General features: G+C 39.3%; 1 protein-coding gene across 2 annotated transcripts in view; it reads left to right on the top strand.

Annotated features, from left to right (window-relative positions):
* Positions 1 to 24,139, top strand: part of LOC139757866 (ATPase family gene 2 protein homolog A-like) — a 229,525-nt gene that overhangs the window by 43,764 nt on the left and 161,622 nt on the right. For both annotated transcript variants that reach the window (XM_071678773.1, XM_071678774.1), the window contains exons 3-6: positions 415 to 594; positions 709 to 1,342; positions 9,756 to 9,880; positions 18,881 to 19,022. In XM_071678773.1, coding sequence (XP_071534874.1) covers positions 415 to 594; positions 709 to 1,342; positions 9,756 to 9,880; positions 18,881 to 19,022 — 1,081 coding nt within the window. The remainder of the gene's footprint in view (positions 1 to 414; positions 595 to 708; positions 1,343 to 9,755; positions 9,881 to 18,880; positions 19,023 to 24,139) is intronic.

Here is a 24,139-nt window from a genome sequence, read left to right as displayed (position 1 = left end):
CATCCTCCTGTATGTTCAGGCCCCAATTGCCCAAAATATTTTTCACTCCATCCTTCCACCTCCAATTTGGTCTCCTACTTCTCATTCCCTCCACCTCTGGCACATCTCCTTATCATTTGATCATAATATTTTACCACTTCCCTTTTGTCCATCACTGATATTCCTATTTGTTCTCTTGCTTTTTTGCACTTTATTAATATCCCTCCAAAACATCTTTATATTTTCCCTATAGTTTACTGATACTTACTCACCCCATCTTCTTCTTGACCTCCTGGTGCTTTCTCTTACACTTCCCCAAATCATTTGTAAATGCCAATATTTTTAGATGTGTAGTAAATAGGTTTACATGTTCAAACTGTTGAGTGTCTGATAATTTATGTTTTTAACAATTTAATACTGTAAATGTTTTGACAGGTAAAACTCAAGCAAAACTTCTTAAGATTCACTCCCTGACTGTTGCCATGTTACCACCAGTGGCAGCCAAAAGAGGTTTTATTGATCAATTTATAACTGTTTCGACCAAAAATGGTACATTTCCTGCTTTGCTGGTTCTGGATAAGAAGTTAAAGGAAGATATATCTATTGTTGCTGAAAGTAAGTATGCAGATATGATGTGGAATTTATAATATGCTCTGTTTTTTAGAAATCAATATGTATCTTTATGTTTTTATAATGAATGCACTTGTAATCTTAGTTTTACATTTGCAGGTGTTGTTTCCTACACGAACTTGATCAGCGAAGGGGATGACATCACTCTATCTTCACATTGTCCCAAGTTATTTGCTGAGGATGTTTCCTTTTGTCATGTTTCACATAAAGAATTGAGTGGATCAGTACTCTTCACACAGTTTTTGAAAGAACAGCTTGTTTTTAGCAATTTGGTTATATGTGCTAGCATGAATATTGTTGTTCAGTATCTGAGTCAGAAGGTTACCCTAAAGGTACAGAATGTCAAATTCTTTGCTGTACATGAAACACAGTGTCCCCAAACACCATTTCAGTGTATCTGGCAAACACATATTCATACAGAATGTGCCACAGAAGCTCTAATGAAACCTATGAATCATGAGATTGAATTTAAAGATGTTGGTGGTTACCAGACTGAGCTACAAAATTTACATAATCAAATTGATATGTTATTTTCTCCTACACCAAATGTGAAACCAGTTAAAGGGATATTGATTAGTGGAGCTTCTGGATGTGGGAAAAGTTTAATAGGTGAGGCTTTAAAAGCAAAGTTTGGCAACAAATGTATCAGCATCTTGCTGGAAGATGTGAAAAGCAAGTTTCGAGGAGAAACAGAACAGAACCTGAAGAAGATTTTCAACAAGGCTGCAATTAGGTATGTATTGTTTTTGTTCCTAGTTCAAATGTAGCTTTGACTGAAAAGTTCTACATGAACTACTCCCTTTAGCATGTTTCCTCAAAAGATGCATGCTTGCATGTACTGATCCACCCTTTAGAAATGGGAATGGGGTGAACGATAATTGTTAGGTACATTGACAGGCATGTAAATATCAGTGTTTTTGAAAATCATCTTCATCTGATACCTTATAATTTCATTTAAAGGCATTTACATAGTATTTTGTGTATATTGATAAGTTGAAGATTCCTGATGTTAATCCTCATACTGCAAATATCAAAAATTGTTTTAGTTGTTGAGAATATCACCTTCATTTTTGTTGAAATAAAAGATAAACTATATAAGAAAAGAGTAGGACTAGTTTACAGGTTCCTGCAAGACAACAGAGGTAGACGAAAGATTTCATGATCAGTCTGCAGAAAGTTGTAATGAACAGTATTTTATTACAGTAAGAGATTTTAATATACTTGTATCTAAATGGGCATGTGAAGCGTCTGGGGTAAACCATGGAAAGGTCTGTGGGGCCTGGATGTGGATAGGGAGCTGTGGTTTTGATGCATTGCACATGACATCTAGAGACTGAGTGTGAACAAATGTGGCCTTTTTTGTCTGTTTTCCTGGCGTTACCTCACTGAAGCAGGGGGGTAGCAATGCTGTTAACTGTGGGGCAGGTTAGCGCTGGGCATGGATGAAGGCAAGCAAGAATGAATATGTACATGTTAATATATGTATATTTCTGTGTATGTATATTTATGTATATGTGCATGTATGGGCATTTATGTATATATATGTCTATATGAGTGGATGGCCCTGTTCTTCGTCTGTTTCCTGGCTACCTCTTTGATGCAAGAAACAATGATTAAGTATAATAAATAAAATGGAAATGGTGAAGAGCTTGTAGATTTATGTGCTGAAAAAGGACTGGTGATTGGGAATACCTGGTTTAAAAAGCGAGATATACATAAGTATACGTATGTAAGTAGGAGAGATGGCCAGAGAGCGTTATTGGATTACGTGTTAATTGACAGGCGTGCAAAAGAGAGACTTTTGGATGTTAATGTGCTGAGAGGTGCAACTGGAGGGATGTCTGATCATTATCTTGTGGAGGCTAAGGTGAAGATTTGTATGGGTTTTCAGAAAAGAAGAGTGAATGTTGGGGTGAAGAGGGTGGTGAGAGTAAGTGAGCTTGGGAAGGAGACTTGTGTGAGGAAGTACCAGGAGAGACTGAGTACAGAATGGAAAAAGGTGAGAACAATGGAAGTAAGGGGAGTGGGGGAGGAATGGGATGTATTTAGGGAATCAGTGATGATTTGTGCAAAAGATGCTTGTGGCATGAGAAGAGTGGGAGGTGGGTTGATTAGAAAGGGTAGTGAGTAGTGGGATGAAGAAGTAAGATTATTAGTGAAAGAGAAGAGAGAGGCATTTGGACGATTTTTGCAGGGAAAAAATGCAATTGAGTGGGAGATGTATAAAAGAAAGAGACAGGAGGTCAAGAGAAAGGTGCAAGAGGTGAAAAAGAGGGCAAATGAGAGTTGGGGTGAGAGAGTATCATTAAATTTTAGGGAGAATAAAAAGATGTTCTGGAAGGAGGTAAATAAAGTGCGTAAGACAAGGGAGCAAATGGGAACTTCAGTGAAGGGCGCAAATGGGGAGGTGATAACAAGTAGTGGTGATGTGAGAAAGAGATGGAGTGAGTATTTTGAAGGTTTGTTGAATGTGTTTGATGATAGAGTGGCAGATATAGGGTGTTTTGGTCGAGGTGGTGTGCAAAGGGAGAGGGTTAGGGAAAATGATTTGGTAAACAGAGAAGAGGTAGTAAAAGCTTTGCAGAAGATGAAAGCCGGCAAGGCAGCAGGTTTGGATGGTATTGCAGTGGAATTTATTAAAAAAGGGGTGACTGTATTATTGACTGGTTGGTAACGTTATTTAATGTATGTATGACTCATGGTGAGGTGCCTGAGGATTGGCGGAATGCGTGCATAGTGCCATTGTACAAAGGCAAAGGGGATAAGAGTGAGTGCTCAAATTTCAGAGGTATAAGTTTGTTGAGTATTCCTGGTAAATTATATGGGAGGGTATTGATTGAGAGGGTGAAGGCATGTACAGAGCATCAGATTGGGGAAGAGCAGTGTGGTTTCAGAAGTGGTAGAGGATGTGTGGATCAGGTGTTTGCTTTGAAGAATGTATGTGAGAAATACTTAGAAAAGCAAATGGATTTGTATGTAGCATTTATGGATCTGGAGAAGGCGTATGATAGAGTTGATAGAGATGCTCTGTGGAAGGTATTAAGAATATATGGTGTGGGAGGAAAGTTGTTAGAAGCAGTGAAAAGTTTTTATCGAGGTTGTAAGGCATGTGTCCGTGTAGGAAGAGAGGAAAGTGATTGGTTCTCAGTGAATGTAGGTTTGCGGCAGGGGTGTGTGATGTCTCCATGGTTGTTTAATTTGTTTATGGATGGGGTTGTTAGGGAGGTGAATGCAAGAGTTTTGGAAAGAGGGGCAAGTATGAAGTCTGTTATGGATGAGAGAGCTTGGGAAGTGAGTCAGTTGTTGTTCGCTGATGATACAGCGCTGGTGGCTGATTCATGTGAGAAACTGCAGAAGCTGGTGACTGAGTTTGGTAAAGTGTGTGGAAGAAGAAAGTTAAGAGTAAATGTGAATAAGAGCAAGGTTATTAGGTACAGTAGGGTTGAGGGTCAAGGCAAGTGGGAGGTAAGTTTGAATGGAGAAAAACTGGAGGAAGTAAAGTGTTTTAGATGTCTGGGAGTGGATCTGGCAGCGGATGGAACCATGGAAGCAGAAGTGGATCATAGGGTGGGGGAGGGGGCGAAAATCCTGGGAGCCTTGAAGAATGTGTGGAAGTCGAGAACATTATCTCGGAAAGCAAAAATGGGTATGTTTGAAGGAATAGTAGTTCCAACAATTTTGTATGGTTGCGAGGCGTGGGCTATGGATAGAGTTGTGCGCAGGAGGGTGGATGTGCTGGAAATGAGATGTTTGAGGACAATGTGTGGTGTGAGGTGGTTTGATCGAGTAAGTAACGTAAGGGTAAGAGAGATGTGTGGAAATAAAAAGAGCGTGGTTGAGAGAGCAAAAGAGGGTGTTTTGAAATGGTTTGGGCACATGGAGAGAATGAGTGAGGAAAGATTGACCAAGAGGATATATGTGTTGGAGGTGGAGGGAACGAGGAGAAGTGGGAGACCAAATTGGAGGTGGAAAGATGGAGTGAAAAAGATTTTGTGTGATCGGGGCCTGAACATGCAGGAGGGTGAAAGGAGGGCAAGGAATAGAGTGAATTGGATCGATGTGGTATATCGGGGTTGACGTGCTGTCAGTGGATTGAATCAGGGCATGTGAAGCGTCTGCGGTAAACCATGGAAAGCTGTGTAGGTATGTATATTTGCGTGTGTGGACGTATGTATATACATGTGTATGGGGGTGGGTTGGGCCATTTCTTTCATCTGTTTCCTTGCGCTACCTCACAAACGCGGGAGACAGCGACAAAGCAAAAAAAATAAAAAAATAAAAAAAAGTAAAATGAATATCTAAATGGGGAATTCCTTTTCAGAAGCTCCAGATGTTGACTCTGCCTGAATTTTCTTGAGAGTGCCCTAATCCAGTCAGTTGAGAAACTTACTTGTGATGAGAAGAGATCTAGTTCTAACTACAAATGAGGGTCTCATTGATAATGTTGGAGAAAAGTTTGGTTAAAGTTATCTCCGACAAATTACTTTTGAGATCACTTTCATACCTGCATATAGTGTTGGTCAACATGATAGTTGCAGAAAAATACCTGATTCTAAGTGTGCAAATTTCAATGATCTTCTTACTGCCCTTGATGGCTAGACAAACCTGAGATGACATGGCTAATGAAAATGGCATGAGTGTAGCTTGAAAAAGCTTCAGTAAAACCTTCAGAGAGCATTAGAGCTAACACAAGTCCCAATGAGAAGATAGTCTATTTCTAAAAAGAAGCCAGGGTGATAGAATGGTGAAATAAAAAGTACCAGTTTTGTAAGAAAGTAGTTTATAAGAGACTCGGAAAATTCAACAACCAACATGATAAAGATGTGAAAATCTGTGTAGAGAAAGAGAATTTTATAAGAAAGTAAATATCATTATGATCCTTATATCACTGAAAATAGCAAAAAAAAAAAAAAAAAACCCTTAGGAATGTTACAGTCATGTTAGAAGCAAGAGAGTCATTACTCAGTCAATAGGTCCATAAATTATGGAAAATGGTGATTTGATTCAAGACAGCAAAGCCACAGCAAAAATATGAAATGACTCTTTTGCATCTGTACTCATGAGTAAGAGACAACCCATGTCCCTAAAGCCATTTTCATTGATAGGAGAAGGAAACGTTCTTCAGTGCATTGACATAAAGGGAGAAGACATACCTTCAGCAATGAGTGGAATGAAAATAAATTGGCAGTGGCTGATGAGTTTTATTTGAGAACAATGAAAAAAGGCAAAAAATGAGATAGTTAAGCCACTGATTACCCTTTTCAGTAAATCACTTCTGTGGGAAGTTTCCAAATTGATGGAACTTTATCAAAGTAACACCAATATTCAAAAACATTTATGAGACAAACCCAAAAACTATACTCTATTAGCTTAATGTTTGTGGTTGGAAAATTTATGGAAACCATCATTCGAGATAGAATTGTACACCATTTAGGGGACCACTACTTAATAAATGATTCTCTGCATGGATTTTGTCAAAATCACTCATGTTTGACAGATCTGTTTCATTTCTTTTATGATACAATTACCATGTATGACATGTACGAAGAAAGTAAAGAAGTTGATGTTATCTATTTAGACTTTCAGAATGCTTTGGATAAGGTTCTGCATCAATGATTACTAACAAAAATTAAGTCACATGGCACTGATGGGGTTTTACTTCAGTGGACAGGAAATTGGTTGACTGGCTATAAACATAGAGTGGTGATTAATGGCCAAGTCTCAGAATGGTCAGACATAAGTGGAGTGCCACAAGGATCAGTCTTGGGACTGGTTCTGTTTCTTGTACATACATTAATGATATAATGGACTGCATTGCAAGATATAAAAATTTGCTGATGACATAAAGCAGGGAAATAGTTCTACAAATGAACTTGAAGGTCTACAGCTTCAAACTGACATAGACCACCTGATGGATTGAGCTTATAAGTAGCATATGAATTTTGATATTGATAAGTGCAAAGTTTTACATATTAGTGGTAAAAACAAAAAGGTAAGCTGCAGTATGAATTCTTTTGAACTGCAAAAGGTGAATGAGGAAAAAGTCTTGGGTGTAATAATCTTTGGTGACGTAAAACCAAGTAAGCAGTGTACAGAAGCAGTGAAAAGAGTGTACAAAATCCCTAGATTCATAGGTAGGGATTCCAAAATCAAGTCCATGGATATCATTGCTATTTATACAGTTTATTGGTTTGAGCACATCTTGAATATTGTGTTCAATTTTGATGACCCTACCTAAGAAAAGACATAGACAGAATGGAGAGACTACAGTATCGAGTGGTTACCAGTATGATTCCCGGACTGAGAAGCAAGTCCTTTGAGGACAGAGTAAATGACTGGAATCTGTTTAGCTTAGAAAAGAGAAGGTTGACATGATCTAATGCAAGTATTCAAAATCACCAAAGACTTCAATAATCTTAATCTGTCAAGTTCTTAAGACTTGATTCATCTGAATTTACTTGTTATTATGGATACTAACTCATGGGCAAATGTTTTACCTCAAATTAGACAAAGTACTTTTTTTCAACAGGAATGTTAACATCTCGAACAATTTCCCAATTAAAATGGTTGACAGCAGTGCCATAGATACGTTAAAGATTAGAATGAATACTTCGCTGTAAGTCCACGACTTACATTATCTATACCTCCATAGTCACAGTAACAATTTTTAGGCTATTCTCTTTGAATTATCAGTATGCCTTTAAACATTTACCAAATGAATCTGTGGGTTTGTGATATCTTCCTCTGTCACAAATAGCCTCTAAAGGCCCCAGTAGTCTGCTGCTATTTGAATTCCTTTGTATTCCTTTGTATAACAGCAGACTAGTCCACTCGACAAGCTGCAACTTGTCAGTAGAGTGGCAGAGACTTTGGCTGTAAAGGTTTGAATTCCCCAGTTGAATTATAATACCATCTCTTATCCATAGATGTCTGTAGCAATATGACTATGCAACTGGAAAAATATCTTTGATCACAGTCACTTACAGATCATCAAAGAGAGAGTGTAATTATGGGAAGCCTGAATTTTATAGTAACTGTTGTAATCAATCTTATACTAATTTGAACAAGAAAAAATTTAATGTACATTATTAGTGTTTATATTTTGATGAATATAACTAAGTTATTTCATCAGAGAGAGTGTACTTGTGGGAAGCCTGAATTTTATATTAACTGTTGTAATCAGTCTAATACTAATTAGAGCATGAAAAAATTTTATGTACATTATTAGTGTTTATATTTTGATGACTATAAGTAAGCTGCTTCTTTCATTTATTAATGTAAGAAATGTGCTTTATGTGTAAATCATACAAAAACAAGTAAATGTGTATAATATATGAATATACTGTGTCTGCAAAAGATCTCATTCCCCATTCCTATGTATTTCAAAGATGATACATGGCTTAGGTTTATTGTGGGTGAAAGCATATAACAAAATGAAATCACTGAACTTGTGGTTGCTGAGACTAGGGAAGGATATTCTTTCTTTATTGAGGTTGCCACCTCGCTTTAGGAATTTTGCTTTAGGGTTCTGTATTTCTTCAACCTGTACTTGAAGATAGTTGGCCCTTACCTTTCTAAGGAGGAGAAAGCCTGAATTCTTGTCTGGAGGCAAAAAAATATGGGTGCACTTAAGATTTCTAGTCATACTTGGTACTCAAAACACTATCACGCTGCTGCTTGTCAGTGCTTATACCCTTTCTGACAATATCATCACACCACCAAAACCTATCCCTGTTCAGCCATGGAAAACTTCTAGATCTACATATTACCTTCTAGGACTAAAACCATCCATAACTTCTTGAAAACATCTCTCAGAGAACCATTCTACATAGCTTGCAAAAGGAACTTCATGTTTTGTTTTGCAAGCCAGCTGCCAAATCCATTAACTAAGGAAATGAAATGCAAACAACTCATTTTTGTAAAGTAATACAAGAACTGGTGTGAGCAACAGTGGAGTAAGGTGATAGTTTCTGGTGAAAGTTCCTTCAAGTATGTGCATCTGAGGCAGGGGAGGTGAGGAGGCACTTCCAGATGCCAAATTCACTTCAATTTTTCTTCATTCAAATTTACATCCCAGCTAACTGTCCCAAGACCCTTCTGAACCTAATACCCTTGGTTTTCTTAATAATCACTCTCAACTTTTTCCTTTCACACACTCTTCCAGACTCAGTCACCATCTTCAGCAATTTCTTACTTGAATCATCCAGCTATACTAATGGCAAATAACAAATGACTCACTTCCCAGGCTGTCTCATCCCCAACAGAGTGCATACTCATCCAAGTTTTTCCTCAAAAATGCTACCTGTCTCTCATTTCTTCTCCTTTTGATTACATCCACACACATTCAGACACCCCAATCTGAGCCTTCAAGGAGGATGAGCACTCCCTGCTTGACTCTTCTGTTTCCCTTTTTAGAAACTGAAATACAAGGAACGGGGTGGGTATTCCAGACCCCCCCTCCCCAGTTGCTTTCTATGACATGCGAGGAATACTTGGGAAGTATTCTTTCTCTCCTATACTCAGAGATAGATGTTACTTAACTTTATCTGAAAGAGGTTACACCACAAGTGAGAATCCTTTTTGGCGTGTCTGTATCATTGAAGTATAGTGTTGTCAAAGAAATATTCACTGTAAGAGACTCCACATTTCCCTACTGCTTGAAGTAGTGCACCAGTGAGGGTACAGGATCTCTTGGAGAAAAGGTCCTGGGGTTATGTTGTAAATGATCATAAATATAAGTAAACTTTATTCTCTGCCTCACGAACCATTCCTATGGAGTTAACACAAGTGTTCAGGAACTACATATGTTGACTGAGCAGGACCATAGGTCAAGGATTATGAAGATGTGTATATAACTCTGTGAGGTGAATTTAGGACATTGTTGGAGTAATCGATTAGTGGGTTTAGTGTGGAAGCTGCATCTTAGGCTCGATTTGTCTTGAGATATGTTGAATCAGTGTTTGTAATATTGTAGAGATGGGTGGTATCCAGATGAGAAAGATGATACGAGAACTTGCTTCTTTTTTAGGCCTGGGGAGGGCAGTTTAAGGTGTGTATTTAGTGGCTATAAGAGAATACCTAAGATGAGTCTTCATTTTAAGTCAGAAGTGATTTTGATTTTTCTTTTATCTTATCTCATTCCACAGGGCTCCCTGCCTCCTCTTCATTGATGACATAGACATTTTGTGCAGTTCCCGAGACAAGAGTGGAAATACTGGTATAGTTACAGCACTGCTACATCTGATGGATGGTCTAACTAGTTCAATGGATGGTAAGTAAATATTCCTTGTATTACTTTATTTTTACTCGCATAATTCGCATGACCTTCAGTCGCCTACAATCACACATGTCATAAAACATACAACCTTCTGCAGTTCCTTTTCATTCTCAACAAATAACACAGTATCTTCTGCAAACAGGCTTGTCACTAGCCACCTTACCTCAACACTACACTCCATCTTCTCTATCTCTGCACTCCCTTTCCCTTGTTATACTTTCATCTCTCTTATCACTCCAATCACATAATTATGTTAAAGAGCCATGGTGACATCACATAGCCCTGCCTCATACCCAAATATGTACTGTAACTTTTGTTCAACTCTCCATCCACTCTTACATATGCATTTGCTCCTCTGTAGAAGGCTTTCTCACCATTGAACAATTGTCCCCCACCCAATAAAAACTAATACTGTGCTAACCCATTGAAAGCTGTTTTGTTATAGCGCTATTGCTTGCATCGTGGATATCTAGTTTTACTAGAAAAAAAATGAAAAAGTCATAAAAGAAATCAAGTCATGATTCCAAACACTCACAACAAGCTGAGAGCAGCTCTCTTTGTTTTTACTCACTTTGTCAACCAGAGCACCATACACACATATGACCACAACTAATCAGTGAGAGTGCTCTCCCCTGTTGATATAGTACAAATTTTGCACACATTCTAATTGACCCATTGATTTATTTTTGACTATTTTTCACCCATCATGCCTAGAAGACAATTTGCAAGTTTTAGTTCAGATAGTGCATCTAAACAGCCTAGGAAAAGCCTTTCCCTGGATGTAAAACTAAAAATGTTGAGGCAGTGGAAGCTGGTGTGCTTCAGGTCTGTGTTGGTGATGCTGTCAGTTTGGGTATATTGATGGTAGGACCATTTTTAAGAATGCAGATGAGATAAAACCTGTTACATGATGAATATGAAGTTAAAGAAGAAAAGTAACTAGTTCAGAAGCACTTTATATGGAAGAAATAGTAGGTAGGCTACATGTTATTAGGATAAGTGGCAAGCGTGGTGGTGAGTTGACCATCACCTGTTGTGATGAGAGTTTGGCAACATACTCAGTGCATGTTGCCACACTTTTCTTTTTTTTCACTCCATATTTCAAAATGTAATAAACATATTGCTGAAGGGATACCTTATTGCTCATTCATACTAACACTAATTATGTGGTTGGACATTCGTTATTCAATAGCATCTGGCAGTGCTGTGGCCAGTATTATCAAAGAATCCAGTAATGCATCATCACCTTACAAATTACCTTAATTTCCCTCATGATCAACACCATCTCCATCATCCCCACCACCTCGATCACCACCAATCAAATCATAATTTCAGTGATACACATATGGATTACCTTCATCCAGAGCAAAGCTTCCCAACTCCCACTTTCAACCTCCCTCCCACCAACTACATCACACCAACATGCTGCCTCTCTCACCCATTCTACTGCCATTATCAAAATTCATTGAACAACTGACATTCTTGATACAGTATAGCACACTGCTTATTTGTTATTCATTAATTAGTGACTGTGACTGTAATAATCTGTGTTTATTACCAGATGAAATCATGATAGGTAAAAATCAATGCCATCAAGAATGCATCTCCATATATGCAATGGTATAATGACCCTGTAAAAGCTGTTCCACTTAGCACTGCATTTTCCATGATTGTTATATTTTTTCTAGTAGAAACAGCACAAGCGACAGAAGTCTAAATCGAGAAGAAAGATCATGAGAGGCAAGTGTTTTGGGAGCACCTGAGTGAGTGTATCAACAGCTTTGATGCATGAGGGCAGGTTTTAGTGATGGGTGATTTGAATGTGAAAGTGAGTAATGTGGCAGTTGAGAGTATAACTGGGGTACAGGGGGTATCCAGTGTTGTAAATGGAAATGGTGAAGAGCTTGTGGATTTGTGTGCTGAAAAAAGACTGGTGATTGGGAATACCTGGTTTAAAAAAAAGAGATATATGTATATAAGTATACATATGTAAGTAGGAGAGATGGTCAAAAGGCATTATTGGATAACATGTTAATTAATAGGCATGTAAAAGAGAGACTTCCGGATGTTAATGTGCTGAGAGGGGCAGCTCGAGGGATGTCTGATCACTATCTCATGGAGGCAAAGGTGAAGATTTGTAGAGATTTTCAAAAAAGAGAGAACGTTGGGGAGAACAGAGTGGTGAGAGTAAGTGAGCTTGGAAAGGACACTTGCATGAGGAAGGACCAGGACAGATTGAGTGTAGAATGGCAAAAGGTGAGAGCAAATGAGGTGAGGGAATTGGGTGAGGAATGGGATGTATTTAGGGAAGAGGTGATGCCTTGTGCAAAAGATGCATGTGGCATGAGAAAGGTGGGAGGTGAGCAGATTAGAAAGGGTAGTTAGTAGTGGGATAAAAAAATAAAGTTGTTAGTGAAAGAGGAAAGAGAAAGAGAGGCATTTGGATGATAATTGCATGGAAGGAGGGCAAATGACTGACTGATATAATAAAGAAAGTGGCAGACAGTCAAGATAAAGGTGCAAGGGTTAAAAAGAGGGCAAATGAGAGTTGGGGGGACAAAGTATCATTGAATTTTAGGGAGAATAAAAAAATGTTCTAGAAGGAGGTAAATAACATGCGTAAGACAAGAGAACAAATGGGAACATCAGTGAAAGGGGCAAGTAGGGAAGTAATAACAGGCAGTGATGAAGTGAGAATATGAAGTAAGTATTTTGAAGGTTTGTTGAATATGTTTGATACAGTGGCAGGTATAGGGTGTTTTGGTCAGGGTGGTGTGCCAAGTAAGAGGGTAAGGGAGACTGGTTTGCTTAGGAGAGATGAAATCCAGCAAGGTTTGGATGGTATTGCAGTGGAATGTATTAAAAAAGAGGGTGAAAGTGTTGTTGATTGGTTGGTAGGGATATTTAATGTATGAATGGAAAATGAAATGCCTGAGGATGGCGGATGGCACACATAGTGCCACTGTACAAAGGAAAAGGGGATAAAGGTGAGTGTTCAAATTACAGAGGTATAAGATTGTTGAGTATTCCTGGGAAATTATATGGGAGGGTATTGATTGAGAGGGTGAAGGCATGTACAGAGCATCAGACTGGGGAAGAGCACTTTGGTTTCAGAAGTGATAGGGGATGTGTGGATCAGGTGTTTGTTTTGAAAAATGTGTGTGAGAAATACTTAGAAAAACAGATAGATTTGCATGTAGCATTTATGGATCTGGAGAAGGCATAAGATAGGGTTGATAGAAATTCTTTCTTGAATGTCTTAGAGTATACAGTGTGGGAGGTAAGTTGCTAAAAGCAGTGAAAAGTTTTTACCAAGGATGTAAGGCATGTGTACAAAAAGGATGAGAGGAGAGTGATTGGTTCCCAGTGAATGTCAGTCTGCGGCAGGGGTGTGTGATATCTGCATGGTTGTTTAATTTGTTTACAGATGGGGTGTTTAGGGAGGTAAATGCAAAAGTTTTGGAGAGAGGGGTGAGTATGTAGCCTGTTGGGGATGAGAGGGCCTGGGAAGTGAGTCATTTGTTGTTCAGTGATGATACAGCTCTAGTGGTTTAATCAAGTGAGAAACCGTAGAAGTTGGTGACTGAGTTCGGAAAAGTATGTGAATTAGAAATTTGAGAGTAAATGTGAATAACAGCAAGGTTATGAGGTTCAATAGGGTTGAGGGTCAAGTTATTTGGGATGTAAATGTGAATGGAGAAAAATTGGAGGAATGTAAGTATTTTAGATAGCTGGGAGTGGACTTAGCAGCAGATGGAACCATGGAAGCAGAAGTGAGTACGGTGGGGGTGGGGGAAAGATTTTGGGAGCAATGTATAATGTGTGTAAGGAGAGAGTGTTATCTCGGAGAGCAAAAATAGGTATATATGAAGGAATAATAGTTCCAACAGTGTTATATGGTTTCAAGGTATGGGGTATAGATAGGGCTGTACAGAGAAGGGTGGATGTGTTAGAAATGAAATGTATGAAGACAATATGTGGGCTGAGGTGGTTTGATCGAGTAAGTAATGAAAGGGTAAGAGAGATGTGTGGAAATAAAAAAGTGTGGTTGAGAGAGAAGAAGAGGGTGTGTTGAAATGGTTTGGACATATGGAGATAATCAATGAGGAAAGATTGACAAAAAGATTATATATATCAGGGGTGGAGGGAACAAGGAGAAGCAGGAGACCAAACTGGAGGTGGAAAGATGGAGTGAAAAAGATTTTGAGCAATCAGGGAGTGGATCTGGCAGTGGATGGAACCATGGAAGTGGAAGTGGATCATAGGGTGGGGGAGGGGGCGAAAATTCTGGGAGCCTTGAAGAATGTGTGGAAGTCGAGAACATTATCTTGGAAAGCAAAAATGGGTATGTTTGAAGGAATAGTGGTTCCAACAATGTTGTATGGTTGCGAGGCGTGGGCTATGGATAGAGTTGTGCGCAGGAGGATGGATGGGCTGGAAATGAGATGTTTGAGGACAATGTGTGGTGTGAGGTGGTTTGATCGAGTAAGTAACGTAAGGGTAAGAGAGATGTGTGGAAATAAAAAGAGCGTGGTTGAGAGAGCAGAAGAGGGTGTTTTGAAATGGTTTGGGCACATGGAGAGAATGAGTGAGGAAAGATTGACCAAGAGGATATATGTGTTGGAGGTGGAGGGAACGAGGAGAAGAGGGAGACCAAATTGGAGGTGGAAAGATGGAGTGAAAAAGATTTTTTGTGATCGGGGCCTGAACATGCAGGAGGGTGAAAGGAGGGCAAGGAATAGAGTGAATTGGAGCGATGTGGTATATCGGGGTTGACATACTGTCAGTGGATTGAATCAAGGCATGTGAAGCGTCTGGGGAAAACCATGGAAAGCTGTGTAGGTATGTATATTTGCGTGTGTGGACGTATGTATATACATGTGTATGGGGGTGGGTTGGGCCATGAATCGAAATGATGTGGTATACTGGGGTTCATTTACTGTCAATGGATTGAACCAGGGCATGTGAAGCATGGAAAGGTCTTTGGGGCCTGGATGTGGATAGGGAGCTGTGGTTTCAGTGCATTACAGTTAGAGATTGAGTGTGAACGAATGTGGACTTATTTTGTCTGTTTTTTCTGGTGCTACCTTACTGAATCGGGGATGTAGTGATGGTGTTACCTATGGGGTAGGGTAGCGACAAGAATGGATGAAGGCAAGTAAGTATGAATATGTACATGTGTACATATGTATAAGTAAGTATATGTTGATATGTATATTTATTTATTTATTTTGCTTTGTCGCTGTCTCCCGTGTTAGCGAGGTAGCGCAAGGAAACAGACGAAAGAATGGCCCTACCCACCCACATACACATATATATACATACACGTCCCTACACGCAAATATACATACCTATACATCTCAATGTACACATATATATACACACACAGACATAAACATATATACACATGTACATAATTCATACTGTCTGCCTTTATTTATTCCCATCGCCACCCCACCACACATGGAATAACAACCCCCTCCCCCCTCATGTGTGCGAGGTAGCGCTAGGAAAAGACAACAAAGGCCCCATTCGTTCACACTCAGTCTCTAGCTGTCATGTAATAATACACCGAAACCACACCTCCCTTTCCACATCCAGGCCCCACAGAACTTTCCATGGTTTACCCTAGATGCTTCACATGCCCTGGTTCAAACCATTGACAGCACGTCGACCCCAGTATACCACATCGTTCCAATTCACTCTATTCCTTGCACATCTTTCACCCTCCTGCATGTTCAGGCCCCGATCACTCAAAATCTTTTTCACTACATCTTTCCACCTCCAATTTGGTCTCCCACTTCTCCTCGTTCCCTCCACCTCTGACACTTATATCCTCTTGGTCAATCTTTCCTCACTCATTCTCTCCATGTGACCAAACCATTTCAAAACACCCTCTTCTGCTCTCTCAACCTTGCTCTTTTTATTTCCACTCATCTCTCTTACCCTTACATTACTTACTAGATCAAACCACCTCACACCACATATTGTCCTCAAACATCTCATTTCCAGCACATCCACTCTCCTGCGCACAACTCTATCCATAGCCCATGCCTCGCAACCATACAACATTGTTGGAACCACTATTCCTTCAAACATACCCATTTTTGCTTTCCGAGATAATGTTCTCGACTTCCACACATTCTTCAAGGCTCCCAGGATTTTCGCCCCCTCCCCCACCCTATGATTCACTTCTGCTTCCATGGTTCCATCCGCTGCCAGATCCACTCCCAGATATCTAAAACACTTTACTTCCTCCAGTTTTTCTCCATTCAAACTTACCTCCCAATTGACTTGACCCTCAACCCTACTGTGCCTAATAACCTTGCTCTTCTTCACATTTACTCTTAACTTTCTTCTTTCACACACTTTACCAAACTCAGTCACCAGCTTCCACAGTTTCTCACATGAATCAGCCACCAGCGCTGTATCATCAGGGAACAACAACTGACTCACTTCCCAAGCTCTCTCGTCCCCAACAGACTTCATACTTGCCCCTTTCCAAAACTCTTGCATTCACCTCCCTAACAACCCCATCCATAAACAAATTAAACAACCATGGAGACATCACACACCCCTGCCGCAAACCTACATTCACTGAGAACCAGTCACTTTCCTCTCTTCCTACACGTACACCTGCCTTACATCCTCGATAAAAACTTTTCACTGCTTCTAACAACTTGCCTCCCACGCCATATATTCTTAGTACCTTCCACAGAGCATCTCTATCAACTCTATCATATGCCTTCTCCAGATCCATAAATGCTACATACAAATCCATTTGCTTTTCTATGTATTTCTCACATACATTCTTCAAAGCAAACACCTGATCCACACATCCTCTACCACTTCTGAAACCACACTGCTCTTCCCCAATCTGATGCTCTGTACATGCCTTCACCCTCTCAATCAATACCCTCCCATATAATTTACCAGGAATACTCAACAAACTTATACCTCTGTAATTTGAGCACTCACTCTTATCCCCTTTGCCTTTGTACAATGGAAGAGGTAATAGCATTTAACTATTTAGTAGCTATCATGGGTAAGTCTGGTGATACAGATGGAGAGATAAGGGAAAGAGCAGTACAGGGTAGAAGGGTTATTGTTCCCTTGATAGAATAATGAAGGGTAGAGGTGTAAGTATGGAAGTGAGGAAGGAGTAAGGGATGGCAGAGTCTTTCTGACCCTGACCAATGCAGCCAAAACATGGACATGGAATGAGTCACAAATGCCAAGAATCCAGGCTGTGGAAATGAACCATTTGAGAGGAGCATGTGGTATGACTAGATGCAATGAGGAAAGAAATAAGGGGGTGTATAAGAGATCTGGTATGGTGGGAAATGCAAAGGGACTGAATTGTAGAGTGGTAGAGCTGGTGAAATCTATAATACTTAGGGGTAGTTTGGGCACGTGGAAAGAATGCAGTACGGGGAGTTTATAAGGAGAGTGTATAATAGTACAATTAAAGGGGTTACTTTGAGGAGACCATTTTTGACATGAGGAAATAGAGTGTGGAAGAGTATTAGAGGAGAAATGGTGGAAGACTGTGTGGAATGATATATGCAAGCGAGGCCTGTGAGGGCAGTGATAAGTGGAGACCCTTTTGCCGTGGCCACCCCCTCGATGGGAGTTTCTGGAGGGAACAGGCATCAGAGATTTAGACAGAAAGAAAATCATAATAGATAGATAGATAGATAGATAGGTAGATAGATAGATAGATAGATAGAGAGATAGATAGATACATGTCCATTCAAACCTTTCAAAGAATTTCTTGATCTCACTGAAAATTTCTCAAGAAAACATCCGTTACTTTAGCCATGCTTCTTTAAGCTTTCATCAGCAAAGAACATTTCTGGATTAACAAATTGGTACATACTACTTTAACATCCTAGGTTGTGTATTAGAGCATTTGGAAAATGTTATCAGCCTCTGCTTTTTTAAGGAACCTCTCATTGAATGAGATTATCAAAAGGGGTCTTTGGCATTCAAGAAAAACTTTTGTTTGATTATATCTCTGTTTAGATCTAGTTGACCTCTCTTGTGTGGCTGTGGGTATGCCACCTTCAAAAGAGGATGTGTCACAATGATGGCTAAATTTTTAGTAAGAGTAAATTTTTTGTTTAATTTTGTTCCTTGATTTTTTTCTAAATCACTCCTCTTTCATGTAGGTATGCTTTCATAAAGCCTGTAGGTGAGAAATATTGGTTTTATAGAATGAAAGTGATTCCTCTGCCAATAACAGAGCCTTCTTAATACCCTTTGATTTTCCTCTCCCATCTTCCCCCCATTTCTTGATTCCTGACAATAATAGTCTTGAGACACATTTGCCAGCAATCAGTGAATGATGGAAGTAGCCAGCTACTTCACACCACCTCACCTCCCCACCATGATGTCATAGATGTTGGTAGGCTACTGTATCATTGTTAAGTCTCTGTAAAGTAGCATCTGCCAATCTTATGATTTGTAATGGTTAAAGGAGATGAATACCCATGTATACATTATATATTTGTGGATAAAGCAATGTTTCAACCCCCCATTGAGCAAATGCTGCTTCAGTTACTCACTGGGCTCTGCCTGTGGTAGAAATTTAGTTATTTGGACGTAAATTTTTCATGATAGAATTTATAATAGTAAAGCTAGAAAGTTAATGATAGAATTTATAATAGTAAAGCTAGAAAGTTATAATAAAAAGCTCATTTCCTCACTTTTCATAGTGGATCCCTGATTATGGTAATCTTTTAGTATTCTTCTCCTGAAATTATATCAATTGCAACTGCTTCAAATTCCCATACTCTTGATGTTGCATTATGAGGATAACTTAGACTTTCCTGTGAACTGTTCTTACCACCACCTGATGAATCTGCTAAAAGTTATTCATCCTTCAGGCATACACTTTTCATGACATAAGTTATACCAGTACAGCTTGAAGGTTATATTAAAATGCTCATAATGGATCACTGACTTTGATAATCTTTTGATACTCTTTTCCAGGAATAATGGTAATTGCAACTGCTTCAAATCCCCAAACTCTTGATGCAGCATTACGCAGACCAGGTAGACTTTCGTATGATCTGTTGTTACCACCACCAGATGAATATGCCAGAATTGACATTCTTCAGAAAATGCTTGCTGGGTATGTTGAACATGGTAAACTGAGTATGATTCGATTGATATTTATGCTAATTTTATATTATAGTACAGGTGTCTCTAATATATTTAGCTACACAGTACTCTATGAATTCAGCTTGGAGTATGCTACATATGTTGCTAATTTAATGCCACTGATTTACAAACCTATGCTGAATTTTACTTATCTCTTTTGTGGTGTGTCATTTGAGTGTGAGAAACTCTTCAGGATATTCTTCAGGAATGTCACGGTTAGAACCTTCCAACCCTCAGCATTTCTTGTGAGGAAGCACTGGCTTTCACCAATCTTCACTGATGACCCAACCATGATAGCAGCAACTTTCTCATTCAGGTCCATCTTCATCCAGTAAGAAACTTGGTACAGAAATGACATCACACCTGCTTATTTTAGCAGCCAAGCAGCCCAGAATTTTCCCTGATCACACACTGACAAGGCATCTTCTGTGAGACTGGCCTTTCCATTCCATGAAACAATATCCTTAATCTCTCTTTATCTATATAAGTGTTTTCTAGACTATCCAAGTCTCAGCCTGCCTTCTCATGGTGACCTTGTTTTTACACCCTTAGGAGTGTAACCAAAGAGTTTTTAAAGCAGACTAAAACTTTAGAGGTACTGAAATTTTAGTTTCTTGGAAAGTCTGAGAGCCATGCTGCTTCTGGGAAAACACTGCACTGGAGATGCCCTCTGCCAGTGGCCTGTCAGGGGTGAGATACAAAAAGCTAAGACACGGCACTGGAGTCCATTAGGTATGCTGGTGAGTAAAAGGGATGAGCAATTAAGGGTGCTGGCTCTGAATGTTAATGGGATGGTTAAAGAGAGTAAAAAGAGGGAGCTTGTGGAGAAATATAAAAGTTATAGTTTGAATGTGCTGGGGATTGGGGAACCTCTATCCTTGGACAAGATGTATGGAGTGAAAATGATGAATGCAAGTTGTGGTAAGGCATGGAGGAAGTGTTATGGACAGGAATGAATGAAAATTATCACGGAAGAGGGAAAGTCTTGAAGAAGGATGTGCAGTTGTGCTATTACTGAGAGGATGTGAGGATGTTACAGAGCATGGATGAACTGGTTCGAGAATAGTGTGGCTGAAAGAAAAGATTGGAATTATGAAGTATGCATGGGTATGTGTAAATTCACTTGTGGATATGAAGAATGTGCAAGGTAAGGTTGAAGTGATGCATTTCTAGAAAAATTTGAACTGTATGAATGGGCTTGAGAAAAAAAGAAAGGTGGTTGTAATGGGTGATATGAATGTGAAGATGGGATGTGATAAAATTGGCAAGATAGTTGGTGAAAGGGGAGTACCTGGAGGAAATGAGAATGTAAGTTATCATGTGGATGTTTGTGCTGATATGTTTTTTTTCCTTGCAGTCACCTTTTTTTTTAGCACAAGATTATTCAGAGGTATACGTGGATGAGATATGATGAAAGAAGAGAACGAAAGGGTTTGATTGGCTATGTGGCTGTGGATGAATGGTTGAGAAGCTTGTGCTGGATGCTAGAATTGTGAAAGGACTCTTTTGGAGATTCTGACCTTTTTATAGTTCTTGTGGAGGTGAGGATGAGGGAGAAATGGAGGTAATACATAAAAAAAAATGGAGAGGTAAAAGTGTTTGCAAGCAATAAGAATCAGAAAAAAGGAGTGTGAAAGAAGGGTGACAGAACATGCAGATGAAAGTGCAGTAAATGTGTATGTACTAGGTAATTAAGATTTTTAGAGAAAGATTGTTAAAGGTTCCAGAATAAGTAGTTGGATACATGATTGTAAAGTATAGGAATAAAAGTGGAAATGGGTGGTGGACAGATGAGATTAGAAATACTGTGGAAGAGAAGAAAAAAGGATTATGGTAGATTGCTCGAAAGGAATGTACCAGTGGAAATTCAACAGAGGAGGAGGGAAGAATATAAGGTCTGTAGGAAGAATGTTAAGAAGCTGAAAGGGGAAAGCAAAGAAAGAGTAGATGAAGATTTTGGAAGAAAGTTAAGTGAAAAAGCTTGAGGAAAATAAGAAATTGTACTGGAAGGGGTTAAAAAAGGAAAGAGGTGGATGTGATAGTGGAAAGTAAATGTGAGAAGTAAGAAAGGGGAGTTGCTGATATAGAAAGTAGGAAGAAGGATGATGGAAATTATTTTGAAGAAACAATGAATTTTGGAAGTGAGGCAGCATTAGTCACATGCATGGGTATGGAGGATGGAAGGAAAAGGATACAAGTGCAGGGGCCTATAGCAAGTAGGAAGGTAAAAAGGGCAATAATGAGGCTGAAGGTAGAAGAGGCATCTGGAGTGGATGTGTGTGTGGCGGAAAACAGTGAAGTATGGAGAAGAAAGGATGATAGAGTGGATGCATTTGAAAAGTAATTGAGCATGAAAGCAGAAAGTTGTACCTGTGGATTGGGTCAAACCATTAATATTGTTTCTTTACTCAAAGGGAAAGGTACTAAGGATGTATGTAGCAACTATAGGGGAACAAGTCTGTTAAGTACACCAGGAAAAGTGAAGGCTAGAGTGTTGATTGATAATGTGATGGGATGTGATTGCACATAGAATATATGAGGAGCAAGAAGGTTTTAGAAAATATAGGAAATGTGTGGTTCAGATTTTTGTAGTGAGAATGAATATGAAACAGTATCAAGTAAAAGATAAGAAGTGGTTGTGGCTTTTAGGGATCTGGAGAAAGTGTACAACAGAGTCAAGTGGAATGCTTTATAGGATGTGCTAAGAATATATGGGTTAAGTAGATATCTGTTGGATGCTGTGAAACTCTTGTGTGGAGGAGTAAATGCATTTGTAAGAATCGATGGAGAGGTGAGCAAAAGTTTTGATATGCATGTAGGTGTGAAGTAGAACTGTGTGATTTCACCTTGGCTTAAAAACATACGTGGATGGAGTGATAAGAGAAATGAAAGCAGAAGTAGGGAAAGATAATACAGATGGAGTTTGATGGTGAGATGTGGTAGTAAGTGATAAGCCTGCTTCTAGATGATACTGCGTTGTTTGCTAGGAGTTGAAGAGGGTTGTAACTGTAATTACCTATTACCTAATTGCACTGTAAGTGGACGGAATTTTACACTCATGGGGCCCCATCTTTTGAACACTCTCTACTATCATACAACCTCTTGAATTTATGTATGCTTTTTGCATTAACTATTTCTTCAGTTAATCTATGCTAATCATCTACCACTTTTATACTGTAAGCATACCTCTTTACATACTTATTTACAAGTTTCTTATTTTCATGTTATGCACTCTGGTTTCTCTTTCCCCACATCTCTCAAAATATGGTTTGCTGTGCACTTTATACATCTCTTTTAAAAACTTAAAGGTTGTGATCAGGTCATTCTTCACTTTTCTTTCTTCGAAGATGGATAAATCTAAAGCCTCCAGCCTTTCCCCATAGCTCTCATAATTCTGTACCTTCTGTTTTTCCCCTCCTCTGGACCTTCTTTATCTTAGTGCTTCTTTAGGTGTGGTGACCAAACCTGAGAAGTATATTCTAGTTTTAACCATATGTAGGATATGACTTTCCTGCTAGATATTTCTTTATCCATATACTTGAAAGGTATTCTGATATTTGCCAGCAGACATGTTTGTCTCCTTAGCTATTCTCTTAATATGGGACTCTGGTTACAGGTTAGGGATGATGTTTACCAAGTCTCTCTCACACACTGAATCTTAAAGCCTATTCCTCTTAGTTGATAATCATATTAAGGCCATCTTTCGCTTTGTCCCATCCTCATTACATTTGCAAGGCTTGAATTTCATCATCCTTGTTTCAGACCAACTTTGGAGTCTGTTTAGGTCCCCATGTAAGCTGATGCTATCCTCTTTGCTTTTCACTTAACTCATGACTTTGGCATCATCTGCAAACAATTCAGGTTGGAGTTGATACTTTCAGGGAAGTCATTAATGTAGATCTAGAAGAGTTATGGCCCCAGAACTGAGCCCTAAGGCATTTCACTGGTCACCTTAACCCATTTGAAAAAGGCTCCCATGACTAGTGTCTTATGTTCCCTCTCACAGAGATAATCTATCCAGTGAAGGAGTTTCCCTCGTAATCCTGCTTTGGTGATCTAGCTTTGTAATCAGCCTCCAATAGGAGGCAGTGTCATATGCCTTCTGGCAATCCAGATACAGAAAGTCCACCCAGCCTTCCCAATTGTCCAGGACTGAGCTCATTCTCTCATAAAACGATTAGAGGTTAATTACAGATGACCTCCTTTCCCTGTAAGCATGCTTTCTTTTAGGAAATTTCACTGCAGGAAGCCCATGACTTGCTTACAAATAATTTGTTTCAGAACCTTACACATTACACTCATCAGTAAGACCAGTCTGTTGTTCAATACTTTTTCCTGTTCTCTTTTCTTATATATAGCTATGATGTGATGGGTGATTTGAATGCAAAGGTGAGTAATGTGGCAGTTGAAGAAATAATTGGTATACATGGAGTGTTCAGTGTTGTAAATGGAAATGGTGAAGAGCTTGTAGATTTATGTGCTGAAAAAGGACTTGTGATTGGGAATACCTGGTTTAAAAAGCGAGATATACATAAGTATACGTATGTAAGTAGGAGAGATGGCCAGAGAGCGTTATTGGATTATGTGTTAATTGATAGACGCACAAAAGAGAGACTTTTGGATGTTAATGTGCTGAGAGGAGCAACTGGAGGGATGTCTTATCATTATCTTGTGGAAGTGAAGGTGAAGATTTGTGGGGGTTTTCAGAAAAGAAGAGAGAATGTTGGGGTGAAGAGAGTGGTGAGAGTAAGTGAGCTTGGGAAGGAGACTTGTGTGAGAAAGTACCAGGAGAGAGTGAGTACAGAATGGAAAAAGGTGAGACCAAAGGAGGTAAGGGGAGTGGGGGAGGAATGGGATGTATTTAGGGAAGCAGTGATGGATTGCGCAAAAGATGCTTGTGGCATGAGAAGCGTGGGAGGTGGATTGATTAGAAAAGGTAGTGAGTGGTGGGATGAAGAAGTAAGATTATTAGTGAAAGAGAAGAGAGAGGCATTTGAACGATTTTTGCAGGGAAAAAATGCAAATGAGTGGGAGAGGTATAAAAGAAAGAGGTAGGAGGTCAAGAGAAAGGTGCAAGAGGTGAAAAAG

Source organism: Panulirus ornatus, chromosome 28, assembly GCF_036320965.1.
Source record: "Panulirus ornatus isolate Po-2019 chromosome 28, ASM3632096v1, whole genome shotgun sequence".
Classification (NCBI taxonomy): domain Eukaryota; kingdom Metazoa; phylum Arthropoda; class Malacostraca; order Decapoda; family Palinuridae; genus Panulirus; species Panulirus ornatus.
Note: the sequence above shows the minus strand (reverse complement) of the source record. Positions and strands in the feature narration are given on the sequence as shown.